The 14,463-nt window shown below is 38.8% G+C and overlaps 1 protein-coding gene across 4 annotated transcripts in view; it reads right to left on the bottom strand.

Moving 5' to 3' along the window:
• EPB41L4A (erythrocyte membrane protein band 4.1 like 4A) overlaps positions 1-14,463 on the bottom strand; it is a 127,075-nt gene that overhangs the window by 65,651 nt on the left and 46,961 nt on the right. For all 4 annotated transcript variants that reach the window (XM_063421796.1, XM_063421797.1, XM_063421798.1 and 1 more), the window contains exons 3-5: positions 11,472-11,576; positions 4,635-4,686; positions 3,493-3,571 (exon numbers count right to left, since the gene is read on the bottom strand). In XM_063421796.1, coding sequence (XP_063277866.1) covers positions 3,493-3,571; positions 4,635-4,686; positions 11,472-11,576 — 236 coding nt within the window. The remainder of the gene's footprint in view (positions 1-3,492; positions 3,572-4,634; positions 4,687-11,471; positions 11,577-14,463) is intronic.

The raw sequence follows: 14,463 nt of genomic DNA, 5'->3' as shown, positions 1-14,463 counted from the left end.
CTGCTTTTCCAATCTGCTTATACTGTGAAGGTGCAATTAAATTAATTATCTCCCTAAAATGTCATTTCCATCTTTTGACTTTCATAGAGCAGTCAGGAAGTGAGGAAGAGGGATAGGAATCAGAAAAATTGAACATGAAACCTATCAAAGGGCAAAAGTTTAACCTCATCACTGGATCAGTGTAAAGGAGGACTGGGTATTTGATGCTTCCTTACTCAAATATTTCCTCTCTGCATAACACCGTATCAACTACAATGCAGCAGGTAGGTTTGATGGAGCCATGAAAAAGATGGATGGGTGTGCCGTCAGCAGTCAACTGTATCTGTCATAGCACAGGGTGCTCTCCTGCTTGGAATAGAGATAGCAGGGATGAAAATGTAATTTTTAAAGTCATAACCTGCTTCTACACTTGATAAAGATGAGACCACTTAGAATGAATCAATATGCACAAAGCAGATGGAACAGACAAGATAGCAAGCCATTATATAAAGGGCCTGCAGTTTGGCAACTTTCCATAATGATTTAAAAGAAATCTTTTAAACACTACTTGGCTTTTGTCTGGTTTTATTACAACAGATTTATGCAGTGTTTCACATCATCCTAAGTTAATTTCTTCCACTGATTTCCTACAAAATGTAAAAATACAATGAAAGCCATTTCTTACAGAAAAAAAAAAAGGTCTAACCCTACAAACATATAGCTTTTCCATTATTCACTAGTTCAGTTTTATCTACATAGAGCCATTCAGCTGCTCTGCAAATAATTTATTCTGTGTTAGTACAAGTAATTTATGAAAACATCATGGAATGATCTGTAAGTTCAGAGTTTACCTACACTGATTTCAGAGAACTTTACAAACTGCAGTTACATGATATCTGACTCAGAAAACTTAAGGTCCAACCAAATTTTCTAGACTTTATCAGATGAGCCTCTGAATAAAGATACCCATGTCTTTCTGATTAATGATTTCACCCAGAATTCATGCTGTGACAGATGTTATAGTAGGAATCTGCATCCTCTAAAAAATGGTATAATGTTGTCTACCTTAGAGGAAATGGGCATTTGCAGAATTTCCTGGGAATTTCCTGGGCAACAAAAAGTGCGGACACTCAGTGTTTCCTCACTCTAAGCAATACCTCAGTCCTGCTTCTAGTGTATGTTTGCCATCCTACCTAGACAAATCTTCCCTGTATGAATTATTATAATGACCAAGAGGATTTTACATCTTCTGTGACATACGTATCATCTTTCTATAATGAAATGCATTTCTCATGCGCACCCATACTTCTTGTTAGCATTTCTCCACCTTTATAAAGCAGAGCCTGGAAGCAGAGTAGGAATATATTATCCTTGGAGCAGGTACCTGTATTTCTGTAGTCTCAAAATAAAGTAGCATAGGAACCTTCAAAATATATCTGCATCATGGACTGTTAAGTTGCTTAAGTGACTCCCTTAAGGTAAGCAATCTCAATTCTCACTGAAGCCACTGAGCTCTTTGCTAAACCAGGCCTTTTGTCCATCCCTATAGCTAAAGCATTCTCATCTTGTGTGCTGTCATGTTTGTCATGCATATATTAGAGTACCTAATTGCAAGTTTTCTCTAGCAAACACATCCAGCAAACACCACAGTGTTAGCTTTTGCCAACAAGCCAGACAGATTCTGCTGCAAAGCAATTACAAATCTGACAGGTTTTCATTATTTGCAAAGAGTAATCGTGTAGGTAATCAGAATCTAATAACAACAGAGTTAGCTCTCATGCCCATTAAAGTAAAAAATACATGCTCTAAAGAAACACTTCGCTTAGTATGAAGCAGTTAACAGATCACTGGAATTACACAATTAGGCAGAACATTATTATTATTGTTATAAAGGAAAAGAGGGCCTTTAATGCCTCTTAAGTGGAAGGACCTTTAAGAGTCCCTTCCAACTCAAATTATTCTAAGGAAATGGTGATATTATCATTACTATTATTATTATTATTAACAATGTTATTGTTATTACTACTACTACTGCTGTTTTCATGAGGAAAAAAAAAAGAAAAAAAAGCCTTCCTTCCAAGACTTAAGAGCCTATGGGAATAGGTGCTCATAGATGTGGAAGGCAGTTGACTATTCAATGTGTTTCACAGAAGACTGACAATACCATCATACCACTTTCCTAGGCTGTCCCTCTGTACCACCCAAGGGTCCAGTTCTGCATGACCAAACACTGTCAAGTCATGACCAGAGGCTTCCTAATGACACTCCAACATATCTTGACTGGATTTGCACACCTAATCAGCAGTGCAGATCACTGGCTGGCCTTATCACAGGGCAAAGGAAGAACTTGTGAAAATCTAGCCCCTATCTCCACCCTGCCTCCTGGGAGGCAATCATAACAGGTTCTGTGGCCAAAGTTCCCTTTCCCAGGGACACTTGTCTCTCCCTGTGAGCAGGATTTCTTCTGGGAAAGTACAAGAAAATGCCACCAAATTTCCACAGTGCAGGGGCATCCCAAAGCTGCCAGCTTATGCTCTTTTAACTGCCAAGTCACAGTGTTTATTATTTTTACCAGCCTAGGACAGCCTGGGTCTTGTTACATTGGAGACTTCCATTCCTGTTGTGCCAGTATGGAAACAAAAGAATTTTCTCACTCTGGAGTAAGAAAAAAATTCTGCCTGTGCTGCAACTTTTGATTTAGGAAGATTAAAAACCTTGCGTGCATTCTAATGAATCCTCTTGTGTCACATTCTTAGGATATCAAAAGTATTTTGGCATTTGTTAGTGCAAGCCAGCACACTAATTTTGTATGCCTACCTACCCAAATTCTCAAATTTCCTTTTGAACCTAAAATTAATTTTCCGAGACATTTAATAAATAAACAGAAAACTCCAAAACTGTGAGAGAGTTCAGATAACCATGTGTTTGTGTCTGTGTGCAAGCATGTACGTGTGCATGTGCTACTTCGGGCATCCTCATACTTTGCAGAGGACAGGCTTAGGTAAAAGAATCAGAGGCATGCAACTTTTCCATTTCCTTCAGATATATATTTAAGACCAAAAGAAATCCCCTTGAAAAACAGGTCTGGAATTTAAGCTATGGCAAATAAAGATAATAATTCCCTATTATTTATATCTGATATCCAAGTAAACTCTAACCTTGGTTATAGCATAGCATAAATGCAGTGGTCGCAATGCATTACTGAAAAAAAGCCAAACCAAACCAAAAAACCAAAAAACCCACTCCCAAACATGCACATCAAGGCCCCTTGATTTTTGATAGACTAGAGAATTTATTTTCTTCTTGGGCTTCCTAACAGTTGTCATTATCAACCACTGTGAAGTTGATCACAATTATCTTCCTACATACTAATGTTCAAGCAAAAACATTCAGTTGTTCAAGAAAAAAAAAAACCAAAAAACAAAACCCTTCGCACACCACAACAATATGCACCTGGCTGAATAGTACTGCTAGCCTAAGATCAACAAACTATGTTTTTATTAAATACTGTACCTTGTTATTTCTTCCTTAAGTTTACATGGATCCTCTGCATAAAATTTAATGCCAAAATACAGAGTGTATGGTGGTCCAGCTGCAGGAAAAAGATTTGGTGTAAAAGTGAGAGATCATGGATTGCTAATTGGTATGAATTGTTCCTAGGTGACTACAAAACAGCTACTAATAAGCCTATCTTAACATTTTATGAAACTTGAAATTTTCAGAAAGAAAATTACATTCACACAGCAAATCCCTGCATCAACACTCATAACACATAAGGGGATACAAACAATTTTTATTATTCTTTTTTAATATTTTAATCATTCACATCTTGTCCGTCTACTTTGAATTTTTGTTTATTTTGAATATTTCAATTTAGTTTTCATTGCCAAATTGCTATTTTTCTAAGATAATTTTTTTGCTGCTTGATTTTGATGTTTAAGTATTTTTTCCACTGAAGCTTTTTGAAAAATGTAATTGTGCATGAAATGTGATTCCCTGTCATATATACTAATGCTGAATACTAATCCCTTCCACATTTCCAAATATCTTTATGGAGCATCTTTATTTATATGCCAATAAGATTTAGAAATATTTGGAAAAGTCCTTCTAATACACCTTTTAAAAACATTACTCTTCTGTTATTCAGGTAACTCCATAGCAAAATTCTTACAGTTATATTTATTTCATGCATGCTCCACTTCTACATCTTCTTTAAAAATCTTTAAATACCATTCTTTAATTGTAGTAAATACAACAGATCTAGCATGTGCAATATCTGAAGATTGACAGTAATAGAATAAAATTGATTATCAGTAGGAGGCACAACTTTTATTTTAAGAAGCAGAAGAGAATCTAAGTTAGTTATGCTATGCTAAGCAAGACAGAGGCATCACAGCTGCTAAAAAACAAATTATACAAGTTAGGAATAACACCACTTATTAGCCTAAAACAAAATCTAAGCACAGTAAAGTCTTTGGACAATAATGACACTGTTAAACAATACTTTGTGTAATCCACGTGTGAAATTTTGATACAGCGAAGAACTTGTTAAGAACTATAAATCTGTTGTGACTAGAATAGAGATATTGTGCAGACTGTGTAGATGGAACATTGTTACTTCATCATTGTCCTTTAAATTCAAATTAAATACATACTGTTTATCAATTCTTTATGTTCGGCGAGGGTCTTTGCAGGGTCCAGCCAGTACTGCGAGACAAACAATTATGGAAATTAGTTACTTAACTTTGAAAATTAACAAGAACAGTTGGTTATTCATATCACTTAACCTTTTCTTTCTCCTTCCCTCATACTGAACTGACAGGAGGAACTGCATTCTCAGCCCTGGAAGAGAGAGTGCTGCTGGTGTGCTAGTAAAAATAATTATCAGCTGGCATGAGAAAACATGTTTTTCTGTGAGTGCCACAGGTCTTGAGATCAGCACAGGTGAGATTAAACACTTGAGTGTGGTGGAGAAGAGACAAGAATCTCATTTGCCTTCTCATTTCGCCAGTGAGTATTCAGCACTGTGGCCATAGCACAAACCCACACTTAAAATCACCGTGCAGCTATTTATTATTTCAAAGGCTGCCAAAATTTTCCTGAAGAATGCAAGAGGTGAGGGAGGAGCGGGAGATTTCTAACATTTTATTTACAAGCCAGAGATGAATGGAATTTCATGGGTAATGCAAAGGCATTTCTCAAGCCGAAGCCAGACAGTAAAGATAAGAATATTTAGAGATCCAAGAACCCCAACACTGGGGCTCTGCGAGCACACCTAGGCACAGCTACACAGTTATGTGTGTTAGATACTTGTTAAATGCTCGTACAGATGGACAAACAGCGTCAGGTACAGTTACGCTGCAAAGCTGAAACACTGAAGTGCCAAGACAACGGAACAAAAAACAGTCTCATTAATCCAATGTACTTGCACAGCAGTTGCTGACAACAAACCCCAGAGTGGTGAATGCCAAGGAAGCTCCGACACACTGCCTTCACCCTTTTCACCTCCTGGCAGCCACTGTGACACTCTCCAGTGCTCTCCCACCTGTGCCCTCCCTGCACAGGCTTGCAAACAGATCACCACTGTTGCAGAAAGTTGGAGGACCAGCACCTCCTCACCTAACTGCAAGGGACCGATGCTGCAAATCTAAAAGAAATATTTAACATTTACAGAAGAAATGGGGGAAAAATCACTTTTTAATAGACTTAACCAATGCAACTATCCAGTTACTAAAGGGAGTAGTTTACTAATTGTTCTTTACAAACATATATAGTATTAAATATTTTTTTATTTACTAAGACTGATTAAAAAGGTACAGTCTTATTAAAGAAAATAACTCCCTTTTAAATTTTAGGTAGAAATTACATTTAAAGAAATATATGTTTTCAAGTACAGCATAAAGAACAAATGGGCTCTTTTGTTCTTTGTACTTTTACAAATCTGGCTCCCAATACAAGCCGTCAGGTATGTAAGCAGCATCCATCCAAGCTCCATGCAGTATTTCATATTTAGCCCTATTAAGTGCCTGCAAGAACTTTACCACAAACCTAGAATCTTAATTTTTCGTATCTGCATAAGGTTAAACTTGGGTCAAATTCCATGAACCTGCTTGAAACAAAATATTAACTAGGTTGAAATGTTTGCTGTAGTATCAATCAATGAAGTGTCTGGTGCAGAAAGATCTATCAACTTCAAACTAAATGCTAGACTGTCTTAACTGGATTCTTACAAACCTGTATCTATCCTGCCACATGCGTCAGTTTTTGATCACATTTGCAACAGGAAGAAACACAACTTTGAAGAGAAAATGTGTCATTTTTCACTTATAATCTGAAATTAGCAAGATTTTCCCACAACCTAAGACAGCACTAAGAACTGAAATTGCTCTGTCAGATTTTTCCTGCAAATGTTTCAGTGCAAAGAACCTCAATCTGCTGAGTTCAGGATGTCCCTATTTATATAAGAAATATAAAAAGTTTCAGGCAATTCCTACACAGAAATATGTATTTAATGCTTCTATCTTTGTTTTCAGAATCTGAAGTTATATAGGTTATATTTAGTATCATATCAATGAACTGATCTCTGCTGCACTATAGAAGTTTTTTCTTACTACCACTAATTCACCTGACCATCAGCTTTGTGTCGGTTGTTTTCTTCCATTATTATTCTCCTAAAATTTCTTGTTTCTACTCAACTTTATCAGTTTCCATTTTCTTTCCACTGGCTATAACATCTAACTTAACACACACACCAGTTCTCTTTCCTCCTAGATATTTTAGTATTTCGCGCTTGGGGATGAGTATAAAAACCCATAAAAAGAAAAAAAATCCATTCAACGGAACACAAGCTAAGTGCAATTTAATTTTTTTTCTACGATCTTGAGGATAAAATATGCTCTACCTTGTATGACATTAATTCCCTCTATTGCCATGGGTTACCTCCTACCTGCTGTGCTCTCAGGTTGTGTGCTCAAACAGAGCTTCCTCTTAGCAGGGGAGAAAGACATACCTACATTGCAGGGTCTGGGGGCATAGTGCAATATGAATAAATATCATGATATGTCCTTCTGTATTTATATTTCTCCTCTTAGAGCCCTAGGAGGGCATCAGGATGCAATCTGATTATAATGGCTCAGATTAGCACTATCAGGTAAAAAAAATAAGAATATTTACATCACAGCCTGCTGTACAGTTTTTTGTTTATAGCATGATTCTTTTGGCATTTCTCAAGGGAACACCTTTGGACTTCAGAAGTACCCTTTCCCTGATCAAATTCCGCTCCTCTTTTCCTGACATACCATGTATTAAAATTGCTATCTCTGCCTTTTGTGTACCTCAGGGAAACACCGGCATCTTCCAGACCAGTAACTAGCTTGGCTATCCTACACACCTCTGGCAAAGCCATAAAGGCAGTAGCAAAGGGACTGGGTGGAGAGCACCTGGGATCTGCAGCACAGCAGGAACCAGCAGTGAGAGTGGCAGGATAGCCCTCCCACCACCAGTTCACCAGCCTCTGGAGAAATACACCCCTGGGCCACTGTTTTCCCCAAATGCTAAAGGAATGAGAGACTGTAGTGGGAACAGAATGGCCAGCAAGTTGAGGGAGATAATCCTGCTCCTCTGCCCAGTCCTAGTGAGGCCACATCTGGATAACTTTATCCAGTTCTTGGCTCCTTAGTGCAAGAGAGACAAGGAGCTACTAGACAGGGTCCACTGAAGAGTCACAGAGATGACGAGGGGTCTGGAGCATTTCTTTTATAACGACAGGTAAGAGCTGGGCTTGTTTAGTTTGGAGAAGAGAAGACTGTGAGGGGATCTCATTAATACAAATAAATATCTGCAAGGTGGGTGCCAGGAGGATGGTGCAGACTCCTTTCAGTGGTGCTCAGTGACAGGACAAGGAGCAATGGCCATAAACTGAAACACAAGGAGTTCCACCTCAATATGAGTAAGAACTTTTTTCCATAGAGGGTGGCAGAGCACTGGAACAGCTGCCCAGGAAGAGCGTGGAGTTTCCCCCTCTGGAGACATCCCAAACTCATCTGGATGTGTTCCTGTGTCACCTGCTCCAGGTCACTCTGCTTTGTCAGGGGGTTGGACTGGGTGATCTCCAGAGGTCCCTTCCAACCCTAATGATTCTGTGATTCTGGACAGTCTCCTAAGCCACTCTCAGCTTCTGCTACACATATTCTGGTGATTGTGTCTCACCTAAGAATAGCAGAAGGGGCACAAAGTCCTGGGAGATGAAGCAGAAGACACAAATGCCCTCTCCTGGAAGACCCAGCTGACTATCCACATTGAGAACCAATGGAGGAGAGTACCTGGTGTCAACTTACACTAATTTGGGTGCCAGCACTCTCTGCAGTAATGCAAAAGGCTCGGGTGAAGGTTAGATGAAGCCTAGTAATGGATTTGGTGACACTCAAAGAAAATTGGTCTTTCTTTTAAAGAATTTGCACCACAAAGAAAGTTACTCAAATACCACATGAAAAGAAGTACCATGCAGTTTGTCAACAGAGGCACTAAGAGATTAGGAAACACTACTGACAACACACAGCATTATCTGAACCCATCTGTTCACTGGGGGGTGGTTTTATACCATGGATTTTTTAATTCATTATTAAAATTTGTATTTTAACTGATTATAAGAAGATACATTTTGTTGCTCCTTTGGAGACCTGTCTTGTTCAGAGCACTTAGTAGGTATAGGTAATGCTATTCTGACAGCAACTTGTAATCTTCCAGAACTTGATTTTTCCATTTGAATATTGTCCTTTTACTGTGGAGAGTTTGGGGAAGCCTGGAATGTCAGTACAGCAAAATTTGTGTAATATGGCCAAATTACTACCCTAGAGACAGGGTCATCCAATTTATGCTTTATCCTACTGTTTGTGCCTCTGCCAGTGCCACTTCAGTTCTGTCAATCTGTTTGCTGCATCCAGCTTTTCTCACAGGCTAATTAGTTTGTTGGCTGTTCAGGAAGAGACCATTTTAATGCTACACATTCATACACATTCATATACACAGTGAAACCTTGTTCACTCATTAGAGTCCAACTGGTAGTGCTAAAAGAATTATGATACCACCCACATAAGAGGTAGCTCACCAACACAGCACTTAAAAGACCACGGGGAAGTGATAAAGTATGCAAGAGTAATGGGGAAAACAACTGAACAAGCCCTTTCAAACCCCTAATAAGACAAATGTTTCTTTTGTGACTGGTTTGTGTTCCTTAAAATACATAATTTTGTCTACACTGCTTCATTCATCATTCAGTTAAATATAGTGTGACAAAAGAACCTGAACAAATAATAAAACTTGCCCCACCACAAGCAATGTATTAGTAGGTAGCTCAACTCCCAAACACTTTTCTCCCCAAGACTATCTCAAGACCATGGTTTTAAAACTAATTAGCAAGGTAACTTTTTTCCTCTTCCCTTAGGAAATCTGCTGTGGTAGATCCAAAAAATATCCAATCCAAAATTCAGATCCAGGCTTTTTGCCAGCCATTACAGGACTGATTCCCACAGCAGCCCAGAGAGTTTTAGCCATAGTCAGCATGCAACTAAATATATGTTTACAGCTAAGGCACAAGGTGTTGTTTGTTGTGTCAAAACTTTCCATTACACTGCCTATTCTTAAGAGCTTACAAGATTTCATTAAAAGTAGCAAGCAAGCTAGCAGGATAAAGCCACACATCATAAAGCACATAAGACTACACACAGTAACACTGTTTGGCTCTTTATGAACTTTTCAGATGAAGGAGCATAAACTTTTTATCCTTACACAGACAAACAACATGAATGGGCCTTTTTGCAATCATTTGTTACAAAACTGCCCAGGTGCAAAGGCAGCAGCACACACTTGGCCAGTCACTGTGGCAGCATCTACATGGCAGGGCAGGGGCACTCCATAGGCTTGCACACAGCTGAGGTCCCGTATCCACAAGACAAGGCCAATGTTGTTGCAAGAGCAGCAGGCAAATGACAGAAGTGGGATAAACACTTTCCTAATCCATGGGAAAATCTAGGATCACAGTGGCTTCCTGACTTTGGGCTGGCCAGAGGATAAAGCCTAAAGCTAACATCAGATTTGCACCATGGGAGCACCACATGGGAGAAAAAGTAGAACACAAAGATGTGCTCTCAAATGTGCTTTTATGGGTCCCTTCCACAATAGAGGTGCAATCCCCTTTTATACTCATATTTTCATATACACCACTAAATACACCCTGTGTATGCTTCTGGAAATATTCCCAGGAACAGCCATTTTTATTTTAATTGCAACCACAGCAAAAAGGAGAGCAAAACTTTTGAGAGCAAAAAATACTTACCTGCTCTTCATTCACGCCTCAAATTCCTCAGAAAATCAAAACCACCATTTTTAACAGTCTACCTTTAGTTCATAGCTGAATCTGGCTTTCATCTTCATGGAATGAAATGGTTAGAATCTTGTCAAGGAACCAAATTCATATATTTCTGGACTACGGCACAGAAGTTAATATACAGGGAGCGGGGCAGTCTGTAGCTCCCCATAGCAATCAGCAATCTTCTGCTTAATACTGTTCTAAATTCAGTCTTTACATGATCAACTTCTGGATAGCAGAAGAAATTGGCAAATTCTTAGCCAATTCAATAACTTATTACTATATATAGGTGAAACAGGGTCTTATGCAGTGCTATGATCGCAAAACACTGGCTTTAAAACTGTAATGACTTGACTTAATTTAACCATAGGCCAGGCACTATTTTCTTCATAATTCTAACGTAGTATGAAGACCATGCTGTGAATATAGCACGGTTTTCTCTTGCTGAGCACCCCCTGCTCCTCACCTCTGCCTGCAGCAGTCCTTCACAAGCCTTTGGCAGGGCAGACAGTGCTGCTCCATGACACTGCCTGTTTTGGTTGAAACATCTCAGCCTGGCTGAAACATCTCCTTGTGTGTTTAGGATGGTAACGTCCCAATGGAAGAAGCCTCATATGTGGGGTGAGTCCCTCTCAAAGCGGCTCTAGAGAACATGGGCTCAGGGACACAGAGATGGTTCAGGCAGAGTGAAAGTGTCATTGTCCAACACACCCTGAAGCAGGTGTCCAGCTGGTGTTGCAGCAAGTGAAGCAGGTAGTGATGCAGTCAGGGACAATGCTTCCCAGGCACTGCAAAACCAAGTGAGGCTGAGCAGCACAGAGCACCAGGCACTAGCTTCTGGGCACTGTATTAAAGAGGAAAAAATATCAATCCTACTTTCATATAATAATTTTTTACTATTTGTACTTTCTTAATTTAGTTTTCAACAACATCTAGCATTTGATTCCATTCCTATCTAAGATGTTAATGGCTATTCCAAGACTTTATTGCAAACAAAAGAAATTATTACTGGAAACCCTAGCCAGGAAACAGTGGGAAGTATGACAATCTAATTCTTTACAGGCAAACAGCACAACGGGGTAAATTTTATACATGGCAAATCCAATCTGCTGTGTCTTTTACTCACTGTTTGATGACTTCGGTCACAGTAGCGCAGTCCAAAGTAATCTATTTCCACCAAATTTAAGTGACGAAATACGTAGCCCAGGACAACCGACCCTTTCGTTGACTTCTGTGGGAAAGAATTTACAGAGCCTATTCACAATGATGCTCTGCCTTTGTCAGCTATGTGCAATGGCATTCATGCATTCAATTAGCTTTGTCTAAAAAAAAATTAAAATGAGGCAGTTCCCAGTGCCTTTAACAAAAAATTTCAGCAGTACAGATGAAAATATTTTACATGTTTAAAAAATAATTTTGTAAAATAATATTAGGAAGCTGACAAGGTAGTAGTTACACAATACCAAAAGAAAAACAAACAAACACACAAAACCCCCACAGTTCTGGTGAACACAGCATTTTCCAAATCCCAGTCGCCCTTTTAGAACAGACCTGCCACTCAAACTCTGACAATGGAGATCAGGAGGCAAAACTGCCCTTAAGACCTAAATTATAATTTCTTAGCTTCTCTGTTATTAATCTTTGTAAAGAAGGTTAGATTTTATTTGTTTTCTTGTTAAATATTTTTGATAGTGGAACGGGGAGCAGTCCAACACCCTGAATTAAAATGATCCCATTGTTTGCTTGAATAACACTTCATTAAGTGTCTACGACAGTATTTGCCAATAACACTGGGGACAATATTCCAAAGAACACAGTACTGTTGAGAATGCTCTATAAAAGGCTCACTTCCACCTGAATGCCTCATATTTGTTGGTTCACCTGGCAGCCAACAACAAACAGATGAGGAAGATGGACAATAATTTCACAGAATGATCCCCCCTCAAATCAATTAAAGCCTTTTGATGATTACAGTCCTAAATTCCACAGGAAAATACGGACATAACCCATAATTAGGTTTTGCTTAGCTGCTTCATGATTTATAAATACTGTAGTAAAATCATCACAGAGGAAAGAAACAGAAAGCAGAAGTTGTGGGATATTGTTTGGCAATTTCACTTTTTAGCCTATGAACAGATAATTGCAAAATTAAAATGGCAAACAATACTGATTTAAAAATCCTTCAATTTAGTTCTGCTGGTGAAGTATCAACCACATCACAGCGGTGAAGAATTATTTGTTTTTCAGCAGGTGCATTTGGTCATGACTAATATCTGATGCCATGAGCAGGGACAATACAACAATTTCAGGTGGCCACTCACACACTAAGCAAGCCATGACAAGGTAACTATCTCTGCTAGGGTGGAAATTGCATATCCATGCTATTTACTAGATTTACTGTATATTTGCTTAAAGCAGGAGATGTACTGGAAAGGTTCTCTTTGTCTAAATCCATCACTGGTTGTTTACATCAAACAACTACAATTACATATTCCCTCAGTGTGTACAATGACACTTAATGATCATCCACAAAACAGAGGGTAATCTGAGGGGAAACATGATTAAGGTAAGCAGAAATTCACTAAATCTCAATTTATCAAGTTGGATAAAGCAGAGCAATACAGTGATTTTATCATCAGTTTAATCAAAAAGAAGCTGAACTCAGGTTGTGAGAACAAGGCAAGACAAGCTGCAGAGTGACTATCAGGAGCACTGCAGAAAAAAGAACAAAACAAAATACACCTTAAAAAATACTAAAAATACAGATTTGATTACTAGACAGTAGGGACTTCAGACTGAAGTAGTAATTGTCCTTACTAGTTTTATTTTTAAATTAATTTAAATTTTTAAATTCAAAAGAAGCAGACGAGACATCTCACTAAAATGGACATTGTTATCATTCATATATGAGACTTGATGATCCTGATGAGCCCCTTCCAACTGGTATGTTCTATGATTCTGTGTCGTATAAAGACAGATTACCTTCAGCATTGTTAACTATTTCCATCATCATTTAAACAGTACAACAATGTCTTGGGAACCTGGGACTGGACAGGCATCTTAAGAAACAGACACAAGAAAAGGTCAAAATAAACAAGTAGCCCTGACTCCAAATGATCCATGCAGACAGCTGAAGGCAACACTTCCAGCTGGGCACTAAGCATTCAGAGAACATTTTAGACTAAAGGATCAGCCACTCAGAGTTGATGCTTTTTGACACAGTTAACCACAGTGACATCAGTAAACCCTTGCAGAAGGTATAAAAAAGGTTGCCTGCACCACACCTCACAGGACACACCAAGAGGTGCCCACCCAACCCTTGCTCAGCTTCTGTGATTGTGGGAAGTTCAATCTGATTGCCTTCAATGAGCTTTCCACTCCTTATCTGACCAGTACCATTATTCACTGCATCAGCTTGTTTTATTAACAGCACTGAGAAATACTGATTGAGCCATCAAGATGAAGCTGTCAATTTCCCATTCAGGCATCTTACAGTAACAGAATACCATCCCGGGAATAATCACAGAAGCTTAAGCCTTACAGGAGTTCAACATGACTCTGCACCAGTTTAGAATGCAACTACCCTTCTTGGCTGGAAGTCTTCTGCTTCATCCAGTTGAGGACTGCACAAGGAGTTTTTGGGACAGCTTTCCTTCCATGAAACCTAAAGTTGGTTTGTTATCCCCAAGAAACATGCATATTTCAGACCTGCTTTGGTTAAAATTAAAGCCTCCTTTCTTTCCTTTCAGACATAAAAGGCTTTTAAACTACTTTTTATTTATACTGCAAGGCAGAAAGAAAACGTAAATGCCTGTAATTTATTCTCTTTTGACGCAGCTCAGTTAACACATCAGTAATTGTAAGTCCTGCAGAAACAGGTGGTTGTGAGGAAAGGCTGAGCAAATCCGCCCAGCTTACAATGACTGGGGGCTCTCCACCTCTACAACAGCAAGACGCTCAGTGCTTTGGTTACCCTCAGCCAAAACAGATTGCATGTTGTAGTCTCCACAGCCGTTTCTGCCAATCATTTTCATATCTTTCAGCAAGAGTATTGTTTCTTTAACATTTTTTTCTTTTGTGCTTCAGAGTCAAGTAAATTAGTTTACATCTATCTGTAA

This window comes from Prinia subflava, chromosome Z (genome assembly GCF_021018805.1).
Source record: "Prinia subflava isolate CZ2003 ecotype Zambia chromosome Z, Cam_Psub_1.2, whole genome shotgun sequence".
In the NCBI taxonomy this organism is placed as follows: domain Eukaryota; kingdom Metazoa; phylum Chordata; class Aves; order Passeriformes; family Cisticolidae; genus Prinia; species Prinia subflava.
This window is presented reverse-complemented; position numbering and strand designations above follow the sequence as displayed.